General features: G+C 43.6%; 1 protein-coding gene across 5 annotated transcripts in view; it reads right to left on the bottom strand.

Annotated features, from left to right (window-relative positions):
- LOC124623201 (vascular endothelial growth factor receptor 3) overlaps positions 1-21,067 on the bottom strand; it is a 512,828-nt gene that overhangs the window by 283,315 nt on the left and 208,446 nt on the right. For 2 of the 5 annotated variants that reach the window (XM_047149017.1, XM_047149016.1), the window contains exon 1: positions 20,659-20,751. The exons of the other annotated variants lie outside the window; for them this stretch is intronic. In XM_047149017.1, the coding sequence (XP_047004973.1) occupies positions 20,659-20,710 (52 nt within the window). In that variant the 5' untranslated portion in view covers positions 20,711-20,751. Of the gene's footprint in view, positions 1-20,658; positions 20,752-21,067 lie in introns of those variants that run through there. 5 annotated transcript variants of the gene reach the window in all.

Raw genomic sequence — 21,067 nt, 5'->3', positions numbered from 1 at the left:
CTGTATTGGTGAAATGAAATGATCGTATGGCACTGTTGGCCGGGAGGCCCCATTTGGAGAAGTTCAGCCGCCGTATTGCAAGTCTTTTTAGTTGACGCCACTTCGGCGACTTGCGAGTCAATGATGATGAAATGTTGACACACAACACCCAATCATCACGAGGTACAGAAAATACCTAACTCCGCCGGGAATCGAACCCGGGACCCCATGCGCAAGAAGCGATAACGCTACCGCAAGACCAAGAGCTGCGGACGCTGTATTGGTGACTCAGTCGCACTGACACCAGTCCACCATTTAACTGCGTCCCAACACTCACTCACATGGCAATGCAAACCTGTCTATAATGCTAATTTACTGCATCTGTGATAAAGAAAGGAGAAACAAGACGCTCTTTCAATACGAGCTCGCCTTTCACTGCTTACAATTTCCATGGGGACCCGCTCTTCATATGAGCGCACGTATTTCAGAAGTCAGTGCAGGACAATCATAGAGAAAACCCACGAGCGGTCCCCCCCCCCCTCCTCCCTCCCCCCCCCCCCCCCCCCCCCCCCCACACACACACACACACAAACAAACACAAACTTCTACGCTCGAAATCTCTCAGCTTCTATGTTCTGCTACTATTATGAACAGCACAATCTACGCAAAGAAAGCCGTGGAAGAGCACAATATAAGGCATGTCCCAGTTTTGTCTTATTCTTATCTCGTATTCTGGATGAAAGGGGTTCAACTGCCCGTCCGACCATCTACATTCAGGCTTTTCCAGGCCTTCCTGAAGCACAACGACACGGTGGTTCACTTGAAATGGACAGTGCGGAGTTTCTTAGTCATACGTTAAGTCCAATGCATGATTCAACCCTGTCCGTGATGACACTGTCGGTGGAACTTTAAACCCTGAAGTTAGGGAACTCCTTACTTTTTCTTCAGTCTTAACTTTTGTGTGCGATACCTGTAGGATCATCACATTCTATTGCTCGCCGTTGCTCAATACATCGTTAAAAATGAGGTATATAGAAGCAGAAAATGAGAAAGTTGTGTGTATGCGTACCTAACATTTTGTACTTGGTAACTCACACGAGTCAAAGGACTCCCTGATTCAAATTCCGATTCGCTACAATAATAATGAAGTGCCTCAGCGCTCTGCCAAAGAAACCGGCAGCTATAAACGAAGTGTGACACCGCTTTTGAGCGGTACTGTAAAATCACTTAGCTCTATTTTTCTGTGTCGTCCTAATTTGAAAGTTAAAGTAAGCGCTGGAATTTAGCCTCCTGTGTGGTCCGAATAGAGCTGATTCTAGTCATATCCACGTCAGCATCTATTGGTTTTTCATCGAACGCAGTCTTGAAATTCGGTGACTAATTAACTGTTTCTACTCTACTAGGCGAATATCCATGAGTATATCCCGTCAGTTATGTTTCATATGGGCACAGAAATACACATCATCTAAAGTTTTTAATGACACTACAGAACCCATGTGACGTTGTCTGGATATTTTGTAAACGAGTAAGCACCACAGTTGCGAGCAGGTGCAGTGCTATAAGCAACGGTACAAAGCGTGTAGAACTGACACTTGAAGCTTGCAGATGGTAAGAAGTGGGTGGTCATACCTCATACTTGCTTTGGGAAAGGGCAGCGTGGAGATATACATTCGTCCCATGGTAGTGGAGGTCTGCAAAAATGGACTGGTGGCGGACCTATAAGTTCCCGCCGATATTTCTGTGAGTACAGTAGCTAGTCATAACACTACAGTAATTAATGTGGCGTCTGATATGGGTCAGCTGGAGTGCAGAAGTGAGGGGTGTGGAAAAATTACTGATCAGTTGTGCATATTGTTCAGTTCCACTTTGCTTCAAACACTTCATTGACATCACATACCTACACTTTGAAGACAACCGCTTTCCAAAACTATCAGGTCGATAGTGATTTATAGTCTAAGCGTATTTCCGTGCGTTTCTCAGCGCTTGAGTTCACGCACATCCCTTGTCAGTTCCAGATTTATGTGCTTTTACTGATGCAGTGTTGACTGCATCGTTGAACCACTAGCGAATAAAATTCGGCGGAGATGTTGACACGAGGACGACATAAGGGAACTGGATCAACTCTCAATAAAACCTTTTTTTTAAGCTGAGTAAACCAGTTCTGCACTCTTCAACGCTTACTCCGTTGCGACTAACTCATCCTGGCTGGCGATGTGGTCGACCTTCTGCAATTGCTGACATTGAGAATTCTTGCACGAAGTAGGTTGCGCCGCCATTTGCACGTCTCAGGATGGATACCGGTGAGTCTCCACTGTTCAGCCGTCCTGAGATAAATCTGATGCAGCTAGATGTTTATATTTTAATGCTCCTCATGTACCATGTAATCACACAACGTAGTCTATTTGCATGTTCGTGACGTCAAGCCGCTGCAGGTAAGTCTAAGCTTCTACATGATTTCAGATTCCACAGCAGCGAAATGTTTAACTTCTGTATCTCACCTTTTCCTCATAAGGAAGTGCTCCTTTACATATATCACAACTTCTGCAGTTGCATTTCGATGATAAAGTGGTTTATGGATGAAGCTTAGTTTGTATTCCTTGCAGAAGAAGCTACAGAATTAATAAAATTCTTCTGGCTGTGCACGAGTAAACTGCCGTCTTTTCACATACTATAGGATATTTTTCCATGGTAAAAATAGGTTCAGACTACTTTTATGATCATAACATTCAAATAGGATTTTCGGTTAATATTCTTACAAAATCTTACTTTTATGCAATGTCACTGTATGGTCACGTGATCGAGAATGCAGTTACTCGCTGAAGCTCTGGTGACGTCACAGGCTAGGAGTAAGACGAAGCTATTAAGTGTGTTAAAGGTGTGTAAGACGCAATTTCTAATGTTTTTTCAGTACTTTTCTGCAAACCGTTGTCCATCTCCGTTGTGTAGCGGTAGCTTTTCCGCCTACCACACAGGGGGACCGGGTTCGATTCCCGGCAGGGGACTGGGTGTTGTGTGTCCATTATTTACATCATTGACCCGCAAGTCGCCGAAGTGGCGTCAACTAAAAAGGACTTCCAATACGGCGGCCGAACTCCCCCGCATGTGTCAACAATGCCATACGATCATTTCATTTTTTTGCAAACCGTTTAGTTATTTGCCGATGAAAACGTATTTACAACTTTTAAGAAACAATGGAAAGGACTGTAGTGAAGGCTGATAGAGGAAAACTTCCGACGATTATGCGTTTATGATACCTTAGTTCTGCAAAAACAGCTCAGATTTTTTGTGTTTAGGAAATAAATGTGGAAACTGCGTTGCATGATGACTGGAACAGAAGCACTGTGACACACCAGAAAGTCGCAGAATTGCAGTGAAACTAAGAGAATCTAACTGGATTATTTGCTCAGTCCATGCTGAAAAGATTTCCCAGGACAACCAGTGAAAGCCTGCACAATAAAACGCAGAGGAAACTTGTCATTCAGAAGATAAATCTGACCTAACTGCTGTGGTTGTTACCAACACTACTACTGTTTTCCAGGTACCTCTTCTCTATTTTCAGATTTTCAGACAGCAGTAAGATTAGCTGGGAACTGCAGAGCATCATCTTGTTTGCCTTCAACAGCTTTACACATTGCAGTTTTTCTGTTCCTGTAGGTTATTACGTTAAACCACCAGAAAATTATGTATATGATATATGCAACTGAGGTAGCAGAACCGTAATAATCTGTTGTTCTACTGCATACTTAATTGCTGCTGTAACAGTACTGGTTGAGAGTACTTGAGCAGGACCAACTTTCGTTTAATCGTAATGTCCTAGATTTACTACTTTTCCTCTAACGTTTCACGCAATGTTCAATTTTTATCCTTGAAAAAAATCACACAGCTTTACAACAATCTCCAAAGAGGCAGCTGGAGTGGTATATTACTGCCTTCACCGCCTTGTTTGTGAACAATAATGCCTTCGGAATCTGTCAAATTATTTCTCGGATTATGCAGAGTTAGAGCTACATCAGGCGTGTAATACAATTGCTTAATACCAACCTTGTGATTCATCTCACAAGGATCAGGTGCAAAATGAAGCTCCTAAATGAAAATGTATATTAACAAGTAATATGATACAGAATGTAGGGTTCTTAAATAACTGTAGTACGAATAAAGTGAACTTCAGAAGACAGCAATATTCAGCGAAGAAGGGAAAAAAAACTCCCAGTGAGGATCGATCTGCGAACGTAGCATTATAAGTCCAGCAGCCTATCTATTACGCTACAAACGACAATGTTCATGTAACTTCTTACTAATATCAAAATCATTCTCACACAAACACTTGTAGTGACCACTATTGGATGTGGATCTCTGAGTCGCAACCACATTTTACGTTTCTCCTCATTCCTTAGAGCACTCAAAATTTTTCAAGAGTTTTTATACATTTATTTCTACAGTGTGGCACTACACGCTATTTGTAAGCCATTTTCAGAAATTTTAATCCCAAAACAAGATACCACTTTGAATGAGCTTTACAGCAACAGGACCAGCAAGCTAGGCAATGTCGTGACTGGCATCACATGACTCAAATGGAGCGTTTTAGACAGCTTTCAGTAATCTGTATTTCATTTAAGTTTTTACAGTACGTGACAAGCATAAATGACTTGATTAACCACTTAAGACTATTTCCAGAAAACAGTCAAATATCCTAATACAGACAGTCTTTATCAGGGTGACAATCTGTGTTGCTGTCCCCCACACCTGCAGTTCAACATGATTGGATGATCTAACATACAGACAGTGACAAGTAAGAACATTGGACTGACGTGTGCCAAGTCATGAGAGACGCCCTAAAATTGTGTCGGACCTCCTCTTGCCTGGCGTAGTGTAGCAACTCGACGTGTCATTGACCCAACAAGTGGCTGGAAGTCCCCTGCAAAAATATTGAGCCATGCAGCATCTATAGCTATCTATGATTGTGAAACTGTTGCCGGTGCAGGATTCTGTAAATAATCTCCCTATTACGTCCCATAAATGTTCTATGAGGCTCATGTCGAGCGATCTGGGTGACCAATCAGTTGCTCGAATTGTTCAGAACTTTCTTCAAGTCAATCGCGAACAACTGGGGCCAGGTGACATGACACCGTTGTTTGGGAACATGAAGTCCATAAATGGCTGCAAATGGCCTCCAAGTAGTCGAATATAACCGTTTCCAGTCAATGATCGCTTCATTTGGACCACTGGACCCGGTACATTCCACCTGATCACAGCTCACACCATTATGGGGCACCACCAGCTTGTACAGTGCCTTGTTGACAACTGGGGCCCATGGTTTCGTGGCGTCTGCGCAACACACTAACTCTATCAGCAGCTCCTAACAACTGAAATCTGAACTCATATGACCAGATGACGGTTTTGCAGACACCTAGGGTCAACCGATATGGTCACGAGCCCAGGAGAGAAGCTTCAGGCGACGTCGGGCTGTTAGCAAAGACACTCGCATCAATCATCCGCTGCAGCAGGCCATTAACGCCAAATTTCGCCGCACTGCCCTAACGGATAGGTTCGTCGTACGTTGCACCTCGATTTCTGCGATTATTTCACGCAGCGTTAGTCATCTGTTAGCAATGACAACTCTACGCAAACACCACATCTTTAGGTCATTAAGTGAAGGTCGACGGTCACTTCGTTGTTCTTGATGACAGATAATGCCCGAAATTTGGTACTCTTGACACTGTGGATCGCGAAATTCTGAATTCCCTAACTATTTCTGAAATACACTACTGGCCATTAAAATTGCTACACCAAGAAGAAATGCAGATGATAAACGGGTATTCATTGGACAGATATATTATACTAGAACTGACATGTGATTACATTTTCACGCAATTTGGGTGCGTAGATCCTGAGAAATCAGTACCCAACTCTGGCCGTAATAACTGCCTTGATACGCCTGGGCATTGAGTCAAACAGAGCTTGGATGGCGTGTACAGGTACCGCTGTCCATTCAGCTTCAACACCATACCACAGTTCATCAAGAGTAGTGACTGGCGTATGGTGACGAGCCAGTTGCTCGGCCACCACTGACCAGACGTTTTCAATTGGTGAGAGGTCTGGAGAATGTGCTGGCCAGAGCAGAAGTCGAACATGTTCTGTATCCAGAAAGGCCCGTACAGGAACTGCAACATGCGGTCGGGCATTATCCTGCTGAAATGTTGTACGGTTTCGAAGGGATCGAACGAAGGGTAGAGCCACGGGTCGTAACACATCTGAAATGTAACGTCCATTGTTCAAAGTGTCGTCAATGCGAACAAGAGGTGACCGAGACGTGTTACCAATGGCACCCCAAACCATCACGCCGGGTGATATACCAGTATGGCGATGATGAATGCACGCTTCCAATGTGCGTTCACCGCGATGTCGCCAAACACGGATGCGACCATCATGATGCTGTAAACAGAACCTGGATTCATCCGAAAAAATGACGTTTTGCCATTCGTGCACCCAGGTTCGTCGTTGAGTACACCATCGGAGGCGCTCCTGTCTGTGATGCAGCGTCAAGGGTAACCGCAGCCATGGTCTCCGAGCTGATAGTCCATGCTGCTGCAAACGTCGTCGAACTGTTCGTGCAGATGGTTGTTGTCTTGCAAATGTCCCCATCTGTAGACTCAGGGATCGAGACGTGGCTGCACGATCCGTTACAGCCATACGGGTAAGATGCCTGTCATCTCGACTGCTAGTGATATGAGGCCGTTGGGCTCCAGCACGGCGTTCCGTATTACCCTCCTCAACCCACCGATTCCATATTCTGCTAACAGTCATTGGATCTCGACCAACGCGTGTAGCAATGTCGCGATACGATAAACCGCAATCGCGATAGGCTACAATCCGACCTTTATCAAAGTCGGAAACGTGATGGTACGCATTTCTCCTCCTTACACGAGGCATCACAACAACGTTTCACCAGGCAATGCCGGTCAACTGCTGTTTGTGTATGAGAAATCGGTTGGAAACTTTCCTCATGTCAGCATGTTGTAGGTGTCGCCACTGGCGCCAACGTTGTGTGAATGCTCTGAAAAGCTAATCATTTGCATATCACAGTATCTTCTTCCTGTTGGTTAAATTTCGCGTGTGTCGGACGTCATCTTCGTGGTGTAGCAATTTTAATGGCCTGTAGTGTATGTCTCATGCGTCTAGCTCCAACAAGCTTTCCGCTTTCGAAGGCTGTTAATTCCCATAGTGCGGCTGAGACCACGTTGGAAACCTCACATGAATCACCTGAGTACAAATGAAAACCCCGTTAGTGTACTGCCCTTTTATTCCTTGTATAAGCGACACTGCCGCCGTCTGTATACGTACATAGCGCTGTCCCATGACTTGTCGCCTCAGTGTATGTCCACTGCTGACCACGAAACTGAATGTCGTCTGGCCGGCCGATGTGACCGAGCGGTTCTAGGCGCTTCAGTCCAGAACCACGCGGCTGCTACGGTCGCAGCTACGAATCCTGCCTCGCGCATGGATGTGTGTGATGTCCTTTGGTTAGATTTAAGCTGTCCTAAGTCTAGCGGACTGATGACCTCAGATGTTAAGTCCGATAGTGCTTGGAGCCATTTGAACCATTTTTGAATGCCGTCTGCTAGTACTGGCGGGTGACATGTTAAGGAGAGAATAGATGCGAAGCAGCGACGAATGTGGACTTTTCTATCTCTCGGAATTCAGATATACTTTCTTGGTCCATCTACCAAACTTTCATCTACGTAAATGCACCGTCTAGGAGCACTTTGTTCCCTATCATTAATGACAATGTTTTTACTTCGCGCCGCATTTGTTTGGTTTCCTGTCTCTACCAGTAATTCCAGCCGTGCATCTCTCCTTTATTCATTATAATCGTCCGTCTTGATCACACATTATTATATCATTCACAATATGACCGGTTTCGGTTTACTGCCATCACTCGGTCCGTTACAACAAAATGCAAGAAAACACTAATGTTATAATAGGTTCAATTGGCTGAAAGCCGAAGCTACAGAAGAAAATGGGAGTACATAAGGATAATATGGATGAGGAGCATAACAAACCATTAAGAGTATTCTGATACTCGTATCAGCATCAGATACTTTGATCACTCATGCGGATGAACAAGTGCTAGCGATTGTCTGAGGGCATCCTGTATTTGCGCAAACACGAGCTATAGCCGAAAGACGACGCTAGTGATGAGGTATCAGGTGTCCAGCACGACAGATTGAAGAGTTTAAAATATGATATTCCTAGCAATTAATTAAAATGGTTTTACACGGCTGAAGTGTGTTTAAATTAGAAAGACGTAACATCCGATACAGCATCTAGCAACAAAATCCATACGTAACGTCAGAATAAAAGTGTAAGTGTGGTAAATTATCTGCCAACAGAAAATCTTCCAGCATGACACAGTAGATAAAACAAGACAATATGTGAAAGACGGTCAAGTGAAACAGTAACTAATTAATAGTCTGGTCCAAAGCGCATTCACAGGTCACTGCAACTGGCGCCGGCTGGCGTCCTTTGTGGAATGTTTTGTTTTTGTGTGGCGGATCACACGGGTTAGGGGCCCACTGACCATGCCTTCAATCTACTGTATATGCATCTCTCCATTGCACGCCCTCCGCTCTGAATGGGTTTCGCACTGAAGGCCTGTGCACCATAAGTCAAAATTGACAGTCACTGATTCTAAAATTTCCGTGACGTTTTCATACGGAAGCTCAGACATGAACATCCTATTCACTTTAAATTAGTTCCCATGCCTTTCTTACGCATCCATTTATTTCCCTGTTCATTCAGTCACTATCTTCCTCTACCCTGGATATACAAATTTAACTTTTTCAGTTACCCCGACTCTCTACGCTAGCATCCACAAAAGGAATGTTCTCTAGTATGCTCTAGTAAGATAAATTTGCACTGCCTGAAAGAAAGAACATAAAATGTAGCACCCAGGAGAGGAGGAAACGAAACGAAACTTCACGAGCTGGGAGAGTGCGTAATATTATTTCAGTGATTACAAAATCGAGTCAAATTTACAAAGCACTTTACAGTATACACCAATTATCAGTATGACGACGCATCCTGCCTGGCCTGGATGCATGCATGCATGCATTGATTTGGTTTGGAGGGATGTAGAAGACGTTGAATTCTCTCCTGAGACAAGCTGGCCGACGACTTTTAAGAAGTCCTTGATATCTTCGATGCTGGTACTGGGACGGAGTTGACACACGAATTGATCCCATCCATGTTCTGTCGGGGATAGATCTGGAGAAGTCACATCGACTGTGTGTGTGTGTGTGTGTGTGTGTGTGTGTGTGTGTGTGTGTGTGTTCCTAGAGGACCAAACACATGAGAGGATGCAGGATGTGCGTGACGTACTGTCAAGAGTTCTCTCTAATCACTGCCAACCGCGACCTGATGTCATACTTGATGCCTCCTCGCACGATGACGTCAGGGAAACACCGTTGTGCTTTTACAAAACGTTGGGAGGATGAGACTCTTCGCCATGCCGTCGTCATACTCGCCAATGATAGTTGTCAGGCGTAGTACAGAACCGCGACTCATAACTGAAAACAGTGTGAAACCTTTCATCAGTAGTCCATGCTGCCCCCTCACGGCACCACTCCAAACGCAGCCGTTCGTGCCGCTCAGCCGCATGGGAGCCTATTTCCCCATTCCGGCTGCTGTCAGGTTCCGACCGATGGTAAATTGACACCGATCGTATCATCAGGGTGCTTTTTCTTTTTTTTGTCAGGTAGTATGTGATTATTTCTTAGAATGAGTAGTTTCACAGCAGTATTTCGCAAACTGAAGAACAAGAAACACCATTTCATATATCATTATGAATTATCCGTTCTGGATGCGACATATAGAAAGGACCTAAAGAAGCTCGGCATCGTCCATTATTCGGTTAGAGAAGTCACTGTGTTTCGTGTATTTGCGTGCTCAGGTGTGTGTGTGAGAGAGAGAGAGAGAGAGGAGAGAGGAGAGAGATTGTTGTTTGGGGGGGGGGGGGGGGGGGAAGAGTGGCGTGGTAGTTTCGCCAGTCAATGTAGAGGAAGGACGATGTCGATGACAGACGAAGAGCAGCGTTCGCCCGTGGCAAGATAATCAAGGCTACCTCGGCGCTCTAAAACAAGATATATACAAATCGAAGGCAGTAATGTCGCACCAAAGACTTGAAATAATAACCGAACGTATACGAATCGAAAGACCGCATTAAGTTCTCATAAAATTTTGACAAAGTATTTGGTAAGTAATTATTCGATCCATTAACTTGCTGTAACTCTGCTTCATAAATTTTATGAAGTTACTTCCCTATTTTATAAATTACCATTACTGTGGGACCGGTGAGCGTTAGACAATTTTAACTGAGATACAAAAATGGGCGGTAAGTAAAGAGTGACTACCCCTGGTCTGTGTTGATGCAATTATCTTGCGTGTCCGACGCTGAGGTATTCTATAAGCACGTATTTTTGTTTATTCGACGATGGAGCGAGACGTTATCGAAAACTTCCCAAAAGTGAAATGAGACATCAACCTCGGCCACCTTATCTACACTGAACGAACAGTGCAATTTGAGCGATCTGCGTTTGTGGAATCCGCGAGGGTTTCCGAAAATTTGTTCTCTTTCCAAAGATGTCATGACATGCAAACAAAAAAATTTCAAAATTTTGAAGTGAGGTAGGCCTTTAATTTTGCGCATCCATCCTGCGACACTTCTTGAAGACAAAGCCTTGTGCCTTTTCAGCAGGAACTAGCGTTGCTCCGTTGTTCTAGCGATATAAAACTTAATGCTAGAAGACAGGTTCTTATCCAGCCTATACGATATGAAACTGGCCAGCACAATTTCATGTCCAACTGACTTTCATCTATGAAGCTAAGTGTGCGTTATTCCAGTCTTACATAACTCTTTTCAACAGTTCTTCCAAGTCTCCTGTCTGATGGAATTACTAGGCCATCGGCACCTCAAATTTTTTTACTTCTTCCTGAATGTTTAACTTCCCTTTCAAATTTATCTCTGGTTACCTTCACAGCTTGCTCAAGGTCAGATTGAATAACATCGTAGATAGGCTACAAGCCTGTTTCGCTACCTTCTCTATTACTGCTTCCCAGTCTAGTTTCAACTGGTTCAACTGACTAAGCACTATCTGAGGTCAACACGTTTTAAAATTCAAGATGCTTAGCATATGTTAGAGCTTAATTTAATGAAACGAAGTTTTATGAGCGTTACCTTTAGATACTATAGGGAACTAAAGATGCAGTATTTAAAAAATTTTAGTACCCAGCGCGACCTTCAATCGGCCAACGCACAATACGAAGCTTTTCAGCGGTCTCTTCTCTACGAGTCCATACCGCCAACTGTTTTATTCCTACATGCATACAGGGCGAACCAGCAGCTATCCGTCCCGAGAACAGAGGAAAGTGTGCGGGACTTGGCGCCTGAAAGCCCGGGGACCGCTTCGGCCGCTCCAGCGCAAGACGTATGGGCCCATGCCGGTGGGGCCCCTCGGAGGTGTACGATCTGATGGCGCTCAGCCGCAATGGACTCCGCCGTAATGAAAACACGCCAAGTGGTGGCCGGCATGCGAAGGGAGTGCGCAACGCTAATTGCATTACATTTCAAGCGTGACCAAGTGCGCGTACGGGAGACAGCTGCAGAGGTGTGATTCTCAACGCTGGAACATTTTCATAGTCGTGGTCTTCGCAACAAGCGTTATCTCCGCTGTAGCACATGCTACTCAGGTGTTTGACATCTACTTACACCAACCAATATTTTCTTTTAGATGTACTGATACTGACCCTACGACTTATCTTAGAAGATAGCTTACGGAAAGGCAAACCTACGTTTCTAGCATTTGTAGAGTTAGAAAAAGCTTTTGACAATGCTGACTGAAATACTCTTTCAAATTCTGACGGTGGCAGGGGTAAAATACAGGGAGCGCAAGGCTATTTACAATTTGCACAAAAACCAGATGGCAGTTATAAGAGTCGAGGGGCATGAAAGGGAAGCAGTGGTTGGGAAGGAAGTGAGACAGGGCTATAACCTATCCCTGATATTATTCAATCTGTATATTGAGCAAGCAGTAACGGAAACAAAAGAAAAATTCGGAGTAGGAATTAAAATCCATGGAGAAGAAATAAAAACTTTGAGGTTCGCCGATGACGACGTAATTCTGTCAGACAGCAAAGGACTTGGAAGAACAGTTGAACGGAATGGACAGCGTCTTGAAAGGGGGATACACGATGAACATCAACAAAAGAAAAACGAGGATAATGGAATGTAGTCGAATTAAGTCGGGTGATCTGAGGGAATTAGATTAGAGAATTTGACACTTAACGTAGTAAAGGAGTTTTGCTATTTGGGGAGCAAAATAACTGATGATGGTCGAAGTAGAGAGGATATAAAATGTAGACTGGCAATGGCAAGGAACGCGTTTCTAAAGGAGAGAAATTTGTTAACATCGAGTATAGATTTAACTGTCAGGAAGTCTTTTCTGAAAGTATTTGTATGGAGTGTAGCCATGTATAGAAGTGAAACATGGACGATAAATTGTTTGGACAGGAAGAGAGTAGAAGCTGTCGAAATGTGGTGCTACAGAAGAATGCTGACGATTAGACGGGTAGATCACATAACTAATGAGGAGGTATTGAATAGGATTGGGGAGAAGAGAAGTTTGTGGCACAACTTGACTAGAAGAAGGGATCGGTTGGTAGGACATATTCTGAGGCATTAAGGTATCACCAATTTAGTACTGGAGGGCAGCGTGGAGGGTAGAGAGAGACCAATAGATGACTACGCTGAGCAGATTCAGAATGAAGTAGGTTGCAGTAGGTACTGGGAGATGAAGCATGCACAGGATAGAGTAGCATGGAGAGCTGCATCAAACCAGTCTCTGGACTGAAGACCACAACAACAACAATTAAGATGGACCTAAGAAACCGAAAGGAGCAGGAAATGAAAAGATTTTGCAACTGTTCTAATTATGCCGGGTGTTACAAAAGCATTCCATAGTTTAAGAGGTGGTAGAATGGATTGCAAGAAAAAAAAAGTCCAGTAAGCATGACATAAATACATACCCTAAGGGCCATGTGCACTTATCTTTGTTAATGTAAAACGTCTCTTCTACAAGTTCTTTGTTGTTACTAGAGTTAATGTAACGTACTCGCAATTACATACGATTTGCACACGTGAGCCATCGCTAAAGATCACATCTGCCATTTCCCGTGTGCAATAAAAGGCTTGTATTACGCTGATAAGTGCGAAGGTGAAACAACAACGTAAAAGCATCTCACAAACGTACCAAAACACAAACTCGTTCAACCATTACCAATATAGACCTATGCACTGCACTTACCAGAATTGTGAATACGATTCTGTAACACATTTGTTTAGTGTACGGTGTATCCACGAACAACTCAATTGTTCACGGCATCCTATACTGTAGGTTGTTCGTAATTGCAAAGAGCTTGCAGTAGAAGAGATGTAATTGACTGTATCTAGAATGAGGTAGTGCTCATAGCTCCTAAGGTGTGCATTTTAGAGCCAATGTTTACTAGATTTTTTTCCTCGTTTTGGTCCGTACTAGCAACTATGAAATTGAATTATCTACAATCTTAGCAAAAACACTACCGGTACACGTATTCTACAATCAGAGGTATCAGAACGATTTTAGCTTGTAATTTTAACAACCTGGACTTTCCGGACCAGTGTCCCTTACCTTACATTTATACATTTACCGTTCTTCATCACCCCCTGAAAGTTTGTATTATCAAGGGATCATCTTGCACAGGCGGGAGGAAGATCACTTCCCTTGAAACAGGGATTCTCAGAATTTTAACAATAAACCTCTCCGCAAGGAATAGCCTCTCGTATCGTCACTGGAGTTCGATGACTATTTCTGCGAACCTCTAACGCAGACTAAACGACCCGGGACAAAATATTCAGCTCTGCTTTGAATCTTCTCAACCTGTTCTCCTACTCGGTGAGGTTCTTGAAGGAAGAGAAATATTGAAAAAAATGGTCGTACGAGTGGCGCGTAAGCTGTAATCTTCGCAGACATTTCCTTGTGAGTCGTCCAGTGTACATTATTTGTCATGTGTTTCTTGTAATTTTAATGTCGTTCTGCTTTAGATTGTTGCATACAGATTGTTCTACATATTTTACGGGTTTTACTAGTTCCAATGATCGATTCTCAATCATATAACATGGCAATTATGCATTCTTCCGTCCATTTCCAATAAAAGCGTAACATTATGTTGAGCATTTACTGCGAATCCTTGCACCAAGCACTGATATTTTGCATGTCTGGCGGCATTTTTCTTGGAACTGCGACTTCCTTACACCAGCACCACCAGCTTTTCCCGCGTAGCTCCAACGTAATCCATAGCTATCACTGAGACCTTTTTCCAGAGCGTATTGTAACATTTTTTTCGTTAACTTCTTTTCGTTCGCGGTACCCCTAGCAAAATTCTAGTTACCTGCAAATTCGTATGTAAGTTTGAGATTAGCCTACTCAAAAAAGACGAACACGACTGTTTTACATATTTATTATTAGCACAAACATATGAAATGTGAGGTGATATGCTTTAAATTTTGGTAGTGTACAGTGTACATGAATCAACTCATTGTACAAGCGTACACTATGATGGCGGTGAAAAAGAAAAATTTTGAACACTTTTTCCCGCTTTTAACGGAAAATGTTTTGTCTCCCTGCCTCAGAAATCGCAAAAAGTTGACATCGTCGAAGAAAATCACCGCACCCACTCGCAAAATCTTGGTATGTTGCCAATGACTGTCGCGAGTCTGTACGCACAGCTCAATGGACAAACTTCCGCGCGCTCGTCGCTGATTCCTTGTTTTGGGGCCGGAGTTCCCTAATGCTTCTGATATTACCATCAGACAACTTGTCTATCTCTAATAGCCAGTGTGCCGAGGTAAGGAAAACTGCTACTTTCTGTAGAATTATACACGCCTTGACAATATTTGGCCGACTCAGCGCAGGAACTACACTACTTGGCATTAAAATTGCTACACCACGAAGATGATGTCCGACAGATGCGAAATTTAACCGACAGGAATAAGATGCTGTGATATGCAAATAAGCTTCTCAGAGCATTCACACAAGGTTGGCGCCGGTGGCGACACCTACAACGTGCTGACATGAGGAAAGTTTCCAACCGATTTCTCATACACAAACACCAGTTGACCGGCGATGCTTGATGAAACTTTGTTGTGATGCCTCGTGTAAGGAGGAGAAATGCGTACCATCACGTTTCCGACTTTGATAAAGGTGGGATTGTAGCCTATCGCGATTGCGGTTTGTCGTATCGCGACACTGCTGCTCGCATTGGTCGAGATCCAATGACTGTTAGCAGAATATGGAATCGGTGGTTTCAGTAGGGTGATACGGAACGCCGTGCTGGATCCCAACGGCTTCGTATCACTAGCAGTCGAGATGACAGGCATCTTATCCGCATGGCTGTAACGGATCGTGCAGCCACGTCTCGATCCCTGAGTCAGTAGATGGGGACATTTGCAAGACAACAACCATCTGCACGAACAGTTCGACGACGTTAGCAGCAGCATGGACTATCAGCTCGGAGACCATGGCTGCGGTTACCCTTGACGCTGCATCACAGACAGGAGCGCCTGCAATGGTGTACTCAACGACGAACCTGGTTGCACGAATGGCAGAACTTCATTTTTTCGGATGAATCCAGGTTTTGTTTACAGCATCATGATGGTCGCATCCGTGTTTGGCGACATCGCGGTGAACACACATTGGAAGCGTGTATTCATCATCGCCATACTGGCGTTATCACCCGGCGTGATGCTATTGGGTGCCATTGGTTACACGTCTCTCTCACCTCTTGTTCGCATTGACGGCACTGTGAACAGTGGACGTTACATTTCAGATGTGTTTCTATCCCTGCGAAACCCTACATTTCAGCAGGATAATGCACGACTGCATGTTGCAGGTCCTGTACGGGCCTTTCTGGATACAGAAAATGTTCGCCTGCTGCCCTGGCCAGCACATTCTCCAGATCTTCTCAACAATTGAAAACGCCTGGTCAATGGTGGCCGAGCAACTGGCTCGTCACCATACGCCAGTCACTACTCTTTATGAACTGTGGTATCGTGTAGAAGCTGCATGGGCAGCTGTACCTGTACAGGCCATCCAAGCTCTGACTCAATGTCCAGGCGTATCAAGGCCGTATTTACGGCCAGAGGTGGTTGTTCTGGGTACTGATTTCTCAGGATCTATGCACCCAAATTGCGTGGAAATGTAATCACATGTCAGTTCTAGTATAATATATTTGTCCCATGAATACCCGTTTATCATCTGCATTTCTTCTTGGTGTAGCAATTTTAACGGCCAGTAGTGTATGTCAATGAACAAGCAATAACTCTGAAACGGAAGAGGAAAGCCACTATCTTCGCGATGTGACTAGTTACAGCGATGGCATCATCACTGCGGACTCAATCATAGCTGACGTCACGATATTGGCCGCCTGGCACGGCGTTCTTATCACTCGTCATTAAACGGGCTTTAAGGCGCTACAAACAGCTTGGATCCATCACTTTTTTCATACCACCTCAGTCAGTTAAAAAGCAGGGGCCGATTTCATTTCAAGAGTCTAAAATCAGTTTGATTGAAAATAAATATGAATTTATAAGGGACAGTCGAAAGAACGAGATGGATGGAAAAAAAGTGGGTAAACTTTTGTTTCAAAAGCAATCGCCGTTACTGTTATCCCCCTGTGAGACAAGGCGGTCAGTGCCTTCAGGGACGAATGTTTGTCGTAGCCTGTGAAACAAGGATTGTACCCAGGCGTGCGATTCTTCGTCCGAAGCAAACCGGTGGCCACGAAAGCCTTTCTTCAGGGCTCCAAAAATATCTGAATTGCATGAGGAGAGATCGGGAATGTATGGAAGATGTGGGCACGCTCACATGTTGCCTAGGTTGTTTCGAGTAATCTGCAGAAGTTTCGCTGGGAAGCCCTTCCACGTCCTCCACAGTGTCCCGATCTCTCTCCCATGCGATTTCCGTAATTTTGGAGCTCTGAAGAAGTACATTCTTGGCCGTCCATTGGCATGGAACGAAGGCGTGTACGCCTGGGAACAAACTTTGTTCCGTAGGCAACTGCCAGAAGTTGTCCATAAAGGAGCCATTGACTGTCTTGTCTCACTCAACAAGCGTCCTATGTGCATCAGCATGCCTCGGTGGCTATGTGTGCGTCAAACTAGGGATCCAAAGCTCTATCGTTCAATCAGCGATTGGTACGACTTTTCTGTCACGGCGTTTCTTTTAACTTGGGCAGTGACTTTTAATGTGAAAAATGTCAGTTTACACTGTAGGTCCTCTTGCAACTGTTTAGGTAAGTCAGTTCAAAGGTATGATGCCAAGGGAATCCCACCTTAGACAGGACTGCGCCGTACGTTTACTTGTATACCAGTGAACGTAAAGGAAAAGTAACGTGAACACTGTCACGCAATGTGCGGTGCTTCGCCAGCTTCCTAGCTGCGCACTGGGGATTTACCGGAGAACCTCTTGCCGAATGGAATGACGCGCTTGTGCTGGAACATCCCGCACACAACAGTCGCTGTCTCTCTTACCTACACATTAACGTTGTTCATAATATAGGCGTAGCTCCGTGCTAACGCCTTATATTCAACGATAATGCTCGAATACTGTTGTATAAGAAATGATTTTCTAGTACGTTGCTGCGCTCTACCAGGAACTGTTGTTTCTATGTAACATGGTTCAAAATGACATTCTTCCTACAGAAACATCAAGTTTAATACAGATGCAGTCACTGGCACCATGCTTTCTGAATACACATCTCCTTATCACAAAGTAAGTAAATAAATAAATATTAAAATTACTCTCCTGAAGACAAGGATCAGAAGTATGTTTTCGAAATTTTGTTGATACGTTTGTGCGTTCCATTTCTCAGTACGATGTAACGGTAAGTTGAAAGCCAATGTGATAGCGCAGACTTACAGAAGGACCGCGTGCAGATGAGCATAATTCCGGAAGTATTACTGGTATATCACTGTTTCCAGTTAGCATATGGTTCTTTTAGCTGGATGCCACAAAAAGTATGTTCCCGTTAGAGACGAGGACTAGAGTGATACATACTTCAACAAAGCACTTCGTGTCTATACCATGAGTATCCATGTCAAGAATTGTGTGGGGAGGGGGGAGGAAGAAAACATGCCACTTAAGCTCAATGGGTGAACTATAGGGAGTAAAATTCGGCCACGAAAAAGGCCGCTCAAAAATCTCGCGCTCAACTGATTAATATCGTTCGTACTTCTGGAACCCTAGCTTCGATTAACGGAAGAGATACCGAAGATTTGATTATTTTCGGCGCTGGCCTAATACCAATATAGTAGAGGGGGTAATCTACCTGGTCTGTTCTGAACAAAACGCAGTGGCGCACTGAATTTTATCAGGTTTTTGTTTCCTCTAAATATTAACCCCCGAGTCAATAAAAGTCGCTGATGATTGTACACACTCTATGTTGTTATATTTGGACTTCCTCTGTGACGAAGACAATCTTATCATCCTTATATTTCCGCTCCAGCTACTATCGCCACACTTTGTGTAGTATCCCACGGAACCCATATTCCACCACGCCGGGTTACTTGGTTCATACGCGGAAGGAAAGCGAGGCTAGTGGTGTGTGTCATCGAAAGCTACCCACGTCGCTCCCTCATTTTTTCTTTTTTCCTGTTAATTTTACATACTTGGGCGTAACGAGTTAGCACATGTCATCTACGTTAAAACTGAACAGTTTCTGGCATATTTATAACTTAGAGAACGTTCGTGCAACAAATATTTCCCGCACAGTTGATGTTGCTCGGAAGTGGCTTACTACTATAAACAATTGGTACAACAATGTACCCTATTGCCGAAACGCTTCTTGCTCATTCAGTTATAGTGTAATATAGCGACTGCAACAGCAAATAATGCTAATTTTCCACCTCTCTATTACCAGTTTATAAGCAAAATTTCTGATGCATAACAACGGTGCTACAAACAGCACACCCCTTTTTTCTGCAAAAGGCGAACAGTTACGAAATACGTTTAGAAGATAAGTTAGCGTTATTCTTAGCTGATACATGTTTAAAGTTGTTAGGAATGTTAGGTTTTGATTATCACAAGCAAGCGCTCCGTTTAAGAAAAGCGGCACAATCCGATCCATATCTGCTCAGCTTTCGTCTTCGGAGAACCCATTACAAAGTAAAAAATCTTATTTCCTACAACTGCAAGTTTGTAGATTCCTCAGTATAATATATTCATAAAACGTGATAACTACTCTGGACGAGAAAATCTTACTGGGTGAAGGATTTCTCTAGGTAGGGGCTACGCGATTTCGTTTAAGAGATTACATCCAAAATTAAATTTGCTTTCAGGCTGTATTTCATCTGCAATGCCACTATTTTCAATTTCGGAACTACCTAGACAAAAGCCCATTCCACGGAGCTCTCGTATCTCCAACAATAACGGCATACTAGCGAAATAGGTGACTGTTCGGGAATGGTGGTTGAGCAACAAGAAAACACCGGCGCTGAAATAAATATGCTCGTCAAAAAAGAAAAAAAATAAATAAATCAGAGCTCTACAAGGAGCTAGATGAGAAACGAAGCTCTTGGCACAGCTGTTCCCGGCAGTTAGAACAGAGTCTAGATAAGGCGCAGGAAGTGGTATCACTTGACGCCGAAGACAAGCACATTATGAAACGCAGCAACAGAACATGAAGGAATAAGTACGCACTTATAAAATCAAATTAAAAACCGTAGCAAATTAGCCATGATGGATTTTTCGCGCCAGACTCTGTGCCGCTTTTCATAAACGTTACGGAAGCGAATGCTGTTTCTCATGGTCTCTTGTTTTTACGATGAGGAAAATAGCAATCGTATATGTTGCCCATCTAATCTTACCTCCAGGACTGAATCACTGGAGAAAACATGGGGGAGTCCTGTCCCTAATAAGTCTTCACACGCCTATTATTTACTACTTCTAAGTATTCACTTCATGAAGACATGAACAGCATGTGGTTTCACACCCTACAGTCTACACAGGCGCTATTTCTGAACACATCCACAAGTTGTGTTACATTAAATCTGTCGTCTTAGTCCGCTGACAAATGAGTAGTTTGATCCCTCACAACAGGCAAGTCTTCATGACAGGAGATACAAATAATCAAGCAAAAGAATGATGTATACGTTTAACTCAAACCCTTATAAAATGAAGCATAAACGATCATAACGGAGACAAGTAGTTTAAGGAAAATCACTGTAGGAGCCAAAGGAGGAAAGCAGGGAATGTACGTATTGCAGAAGAGATACTTCGAAATCTGGTAAATGATTTCGTTCATCTTAAAGTAGCTGAAATAGTTTGACAGAAAAAATTCCTTCTACTATAAAAAGAACACCTCTGTTGCACCATTGACATTAACGAAAATCCTGGTGGAAAGGTGTGCCGATGCTTTAAAAACCATCAAGAGAATGAAATGCTGTAAAACACACATATAAAATAAAACTGCACTACGGCGATTGAAACTACGCCTTTCAGAATAAACTAGTTTGTTAATCCACTTTGCAGCACATTTGTCTTACTCTGCGTTCGCAAAAATGTTTATTACTCACAACAACATTGACAGTACCTGTGACTGTAGCTAGCAGCACCAATGTAAACAAACACTTTGACAGGGCCATTGCACGCACATATCACCGCGTCCACTCGTGTCAAATTTTCTCCGCGCAGTGTACGTCGCTTTCGGACTTTCGTATGTCCCCACCACTTTGTGCCAAAGAGTTCAAACGGGAAGCGATACCACCCGTGTTACAGAGTTCGTACGACTTCCACAGCCAATGCGATTATACGTTTCTGAATAATTAAGAAGAAACACAGTCTATTATGTTAGACTGTGGAAGTAGTGTATTTAAATAATCTCAGAACAGTTGGACAATTTGTAGATATGACGTAACAAGGAGCTTTCTCGCTGTCTTAAGTATAGTAACACGCCATGTATTCGTCTTCAGATTGGAGTAATACTTTTCTTTCACTCCCCT

The sequence above is a fragment of the Schistocerca americana genome, chromosome 7 (assembly GCF_021461395.2).
Source record: "Schistocerca americana isolate TAMUIC-IGC-003095 chromosome 7, iqSchAmer2.1, whole genome shotgun sequence".
Classification (NCBI taxonomy): Eukaryota; Metazoa; Arthropoda; class Insecta; order Orthoptera; family Acrididae; genus Schistocerca; species Schistocerca americana.
The sequence above is the reverse complement of the archived record's forward strand: the minus strand, read 5'-3'. Positions and strand labels throughout refer to the sequence as shown.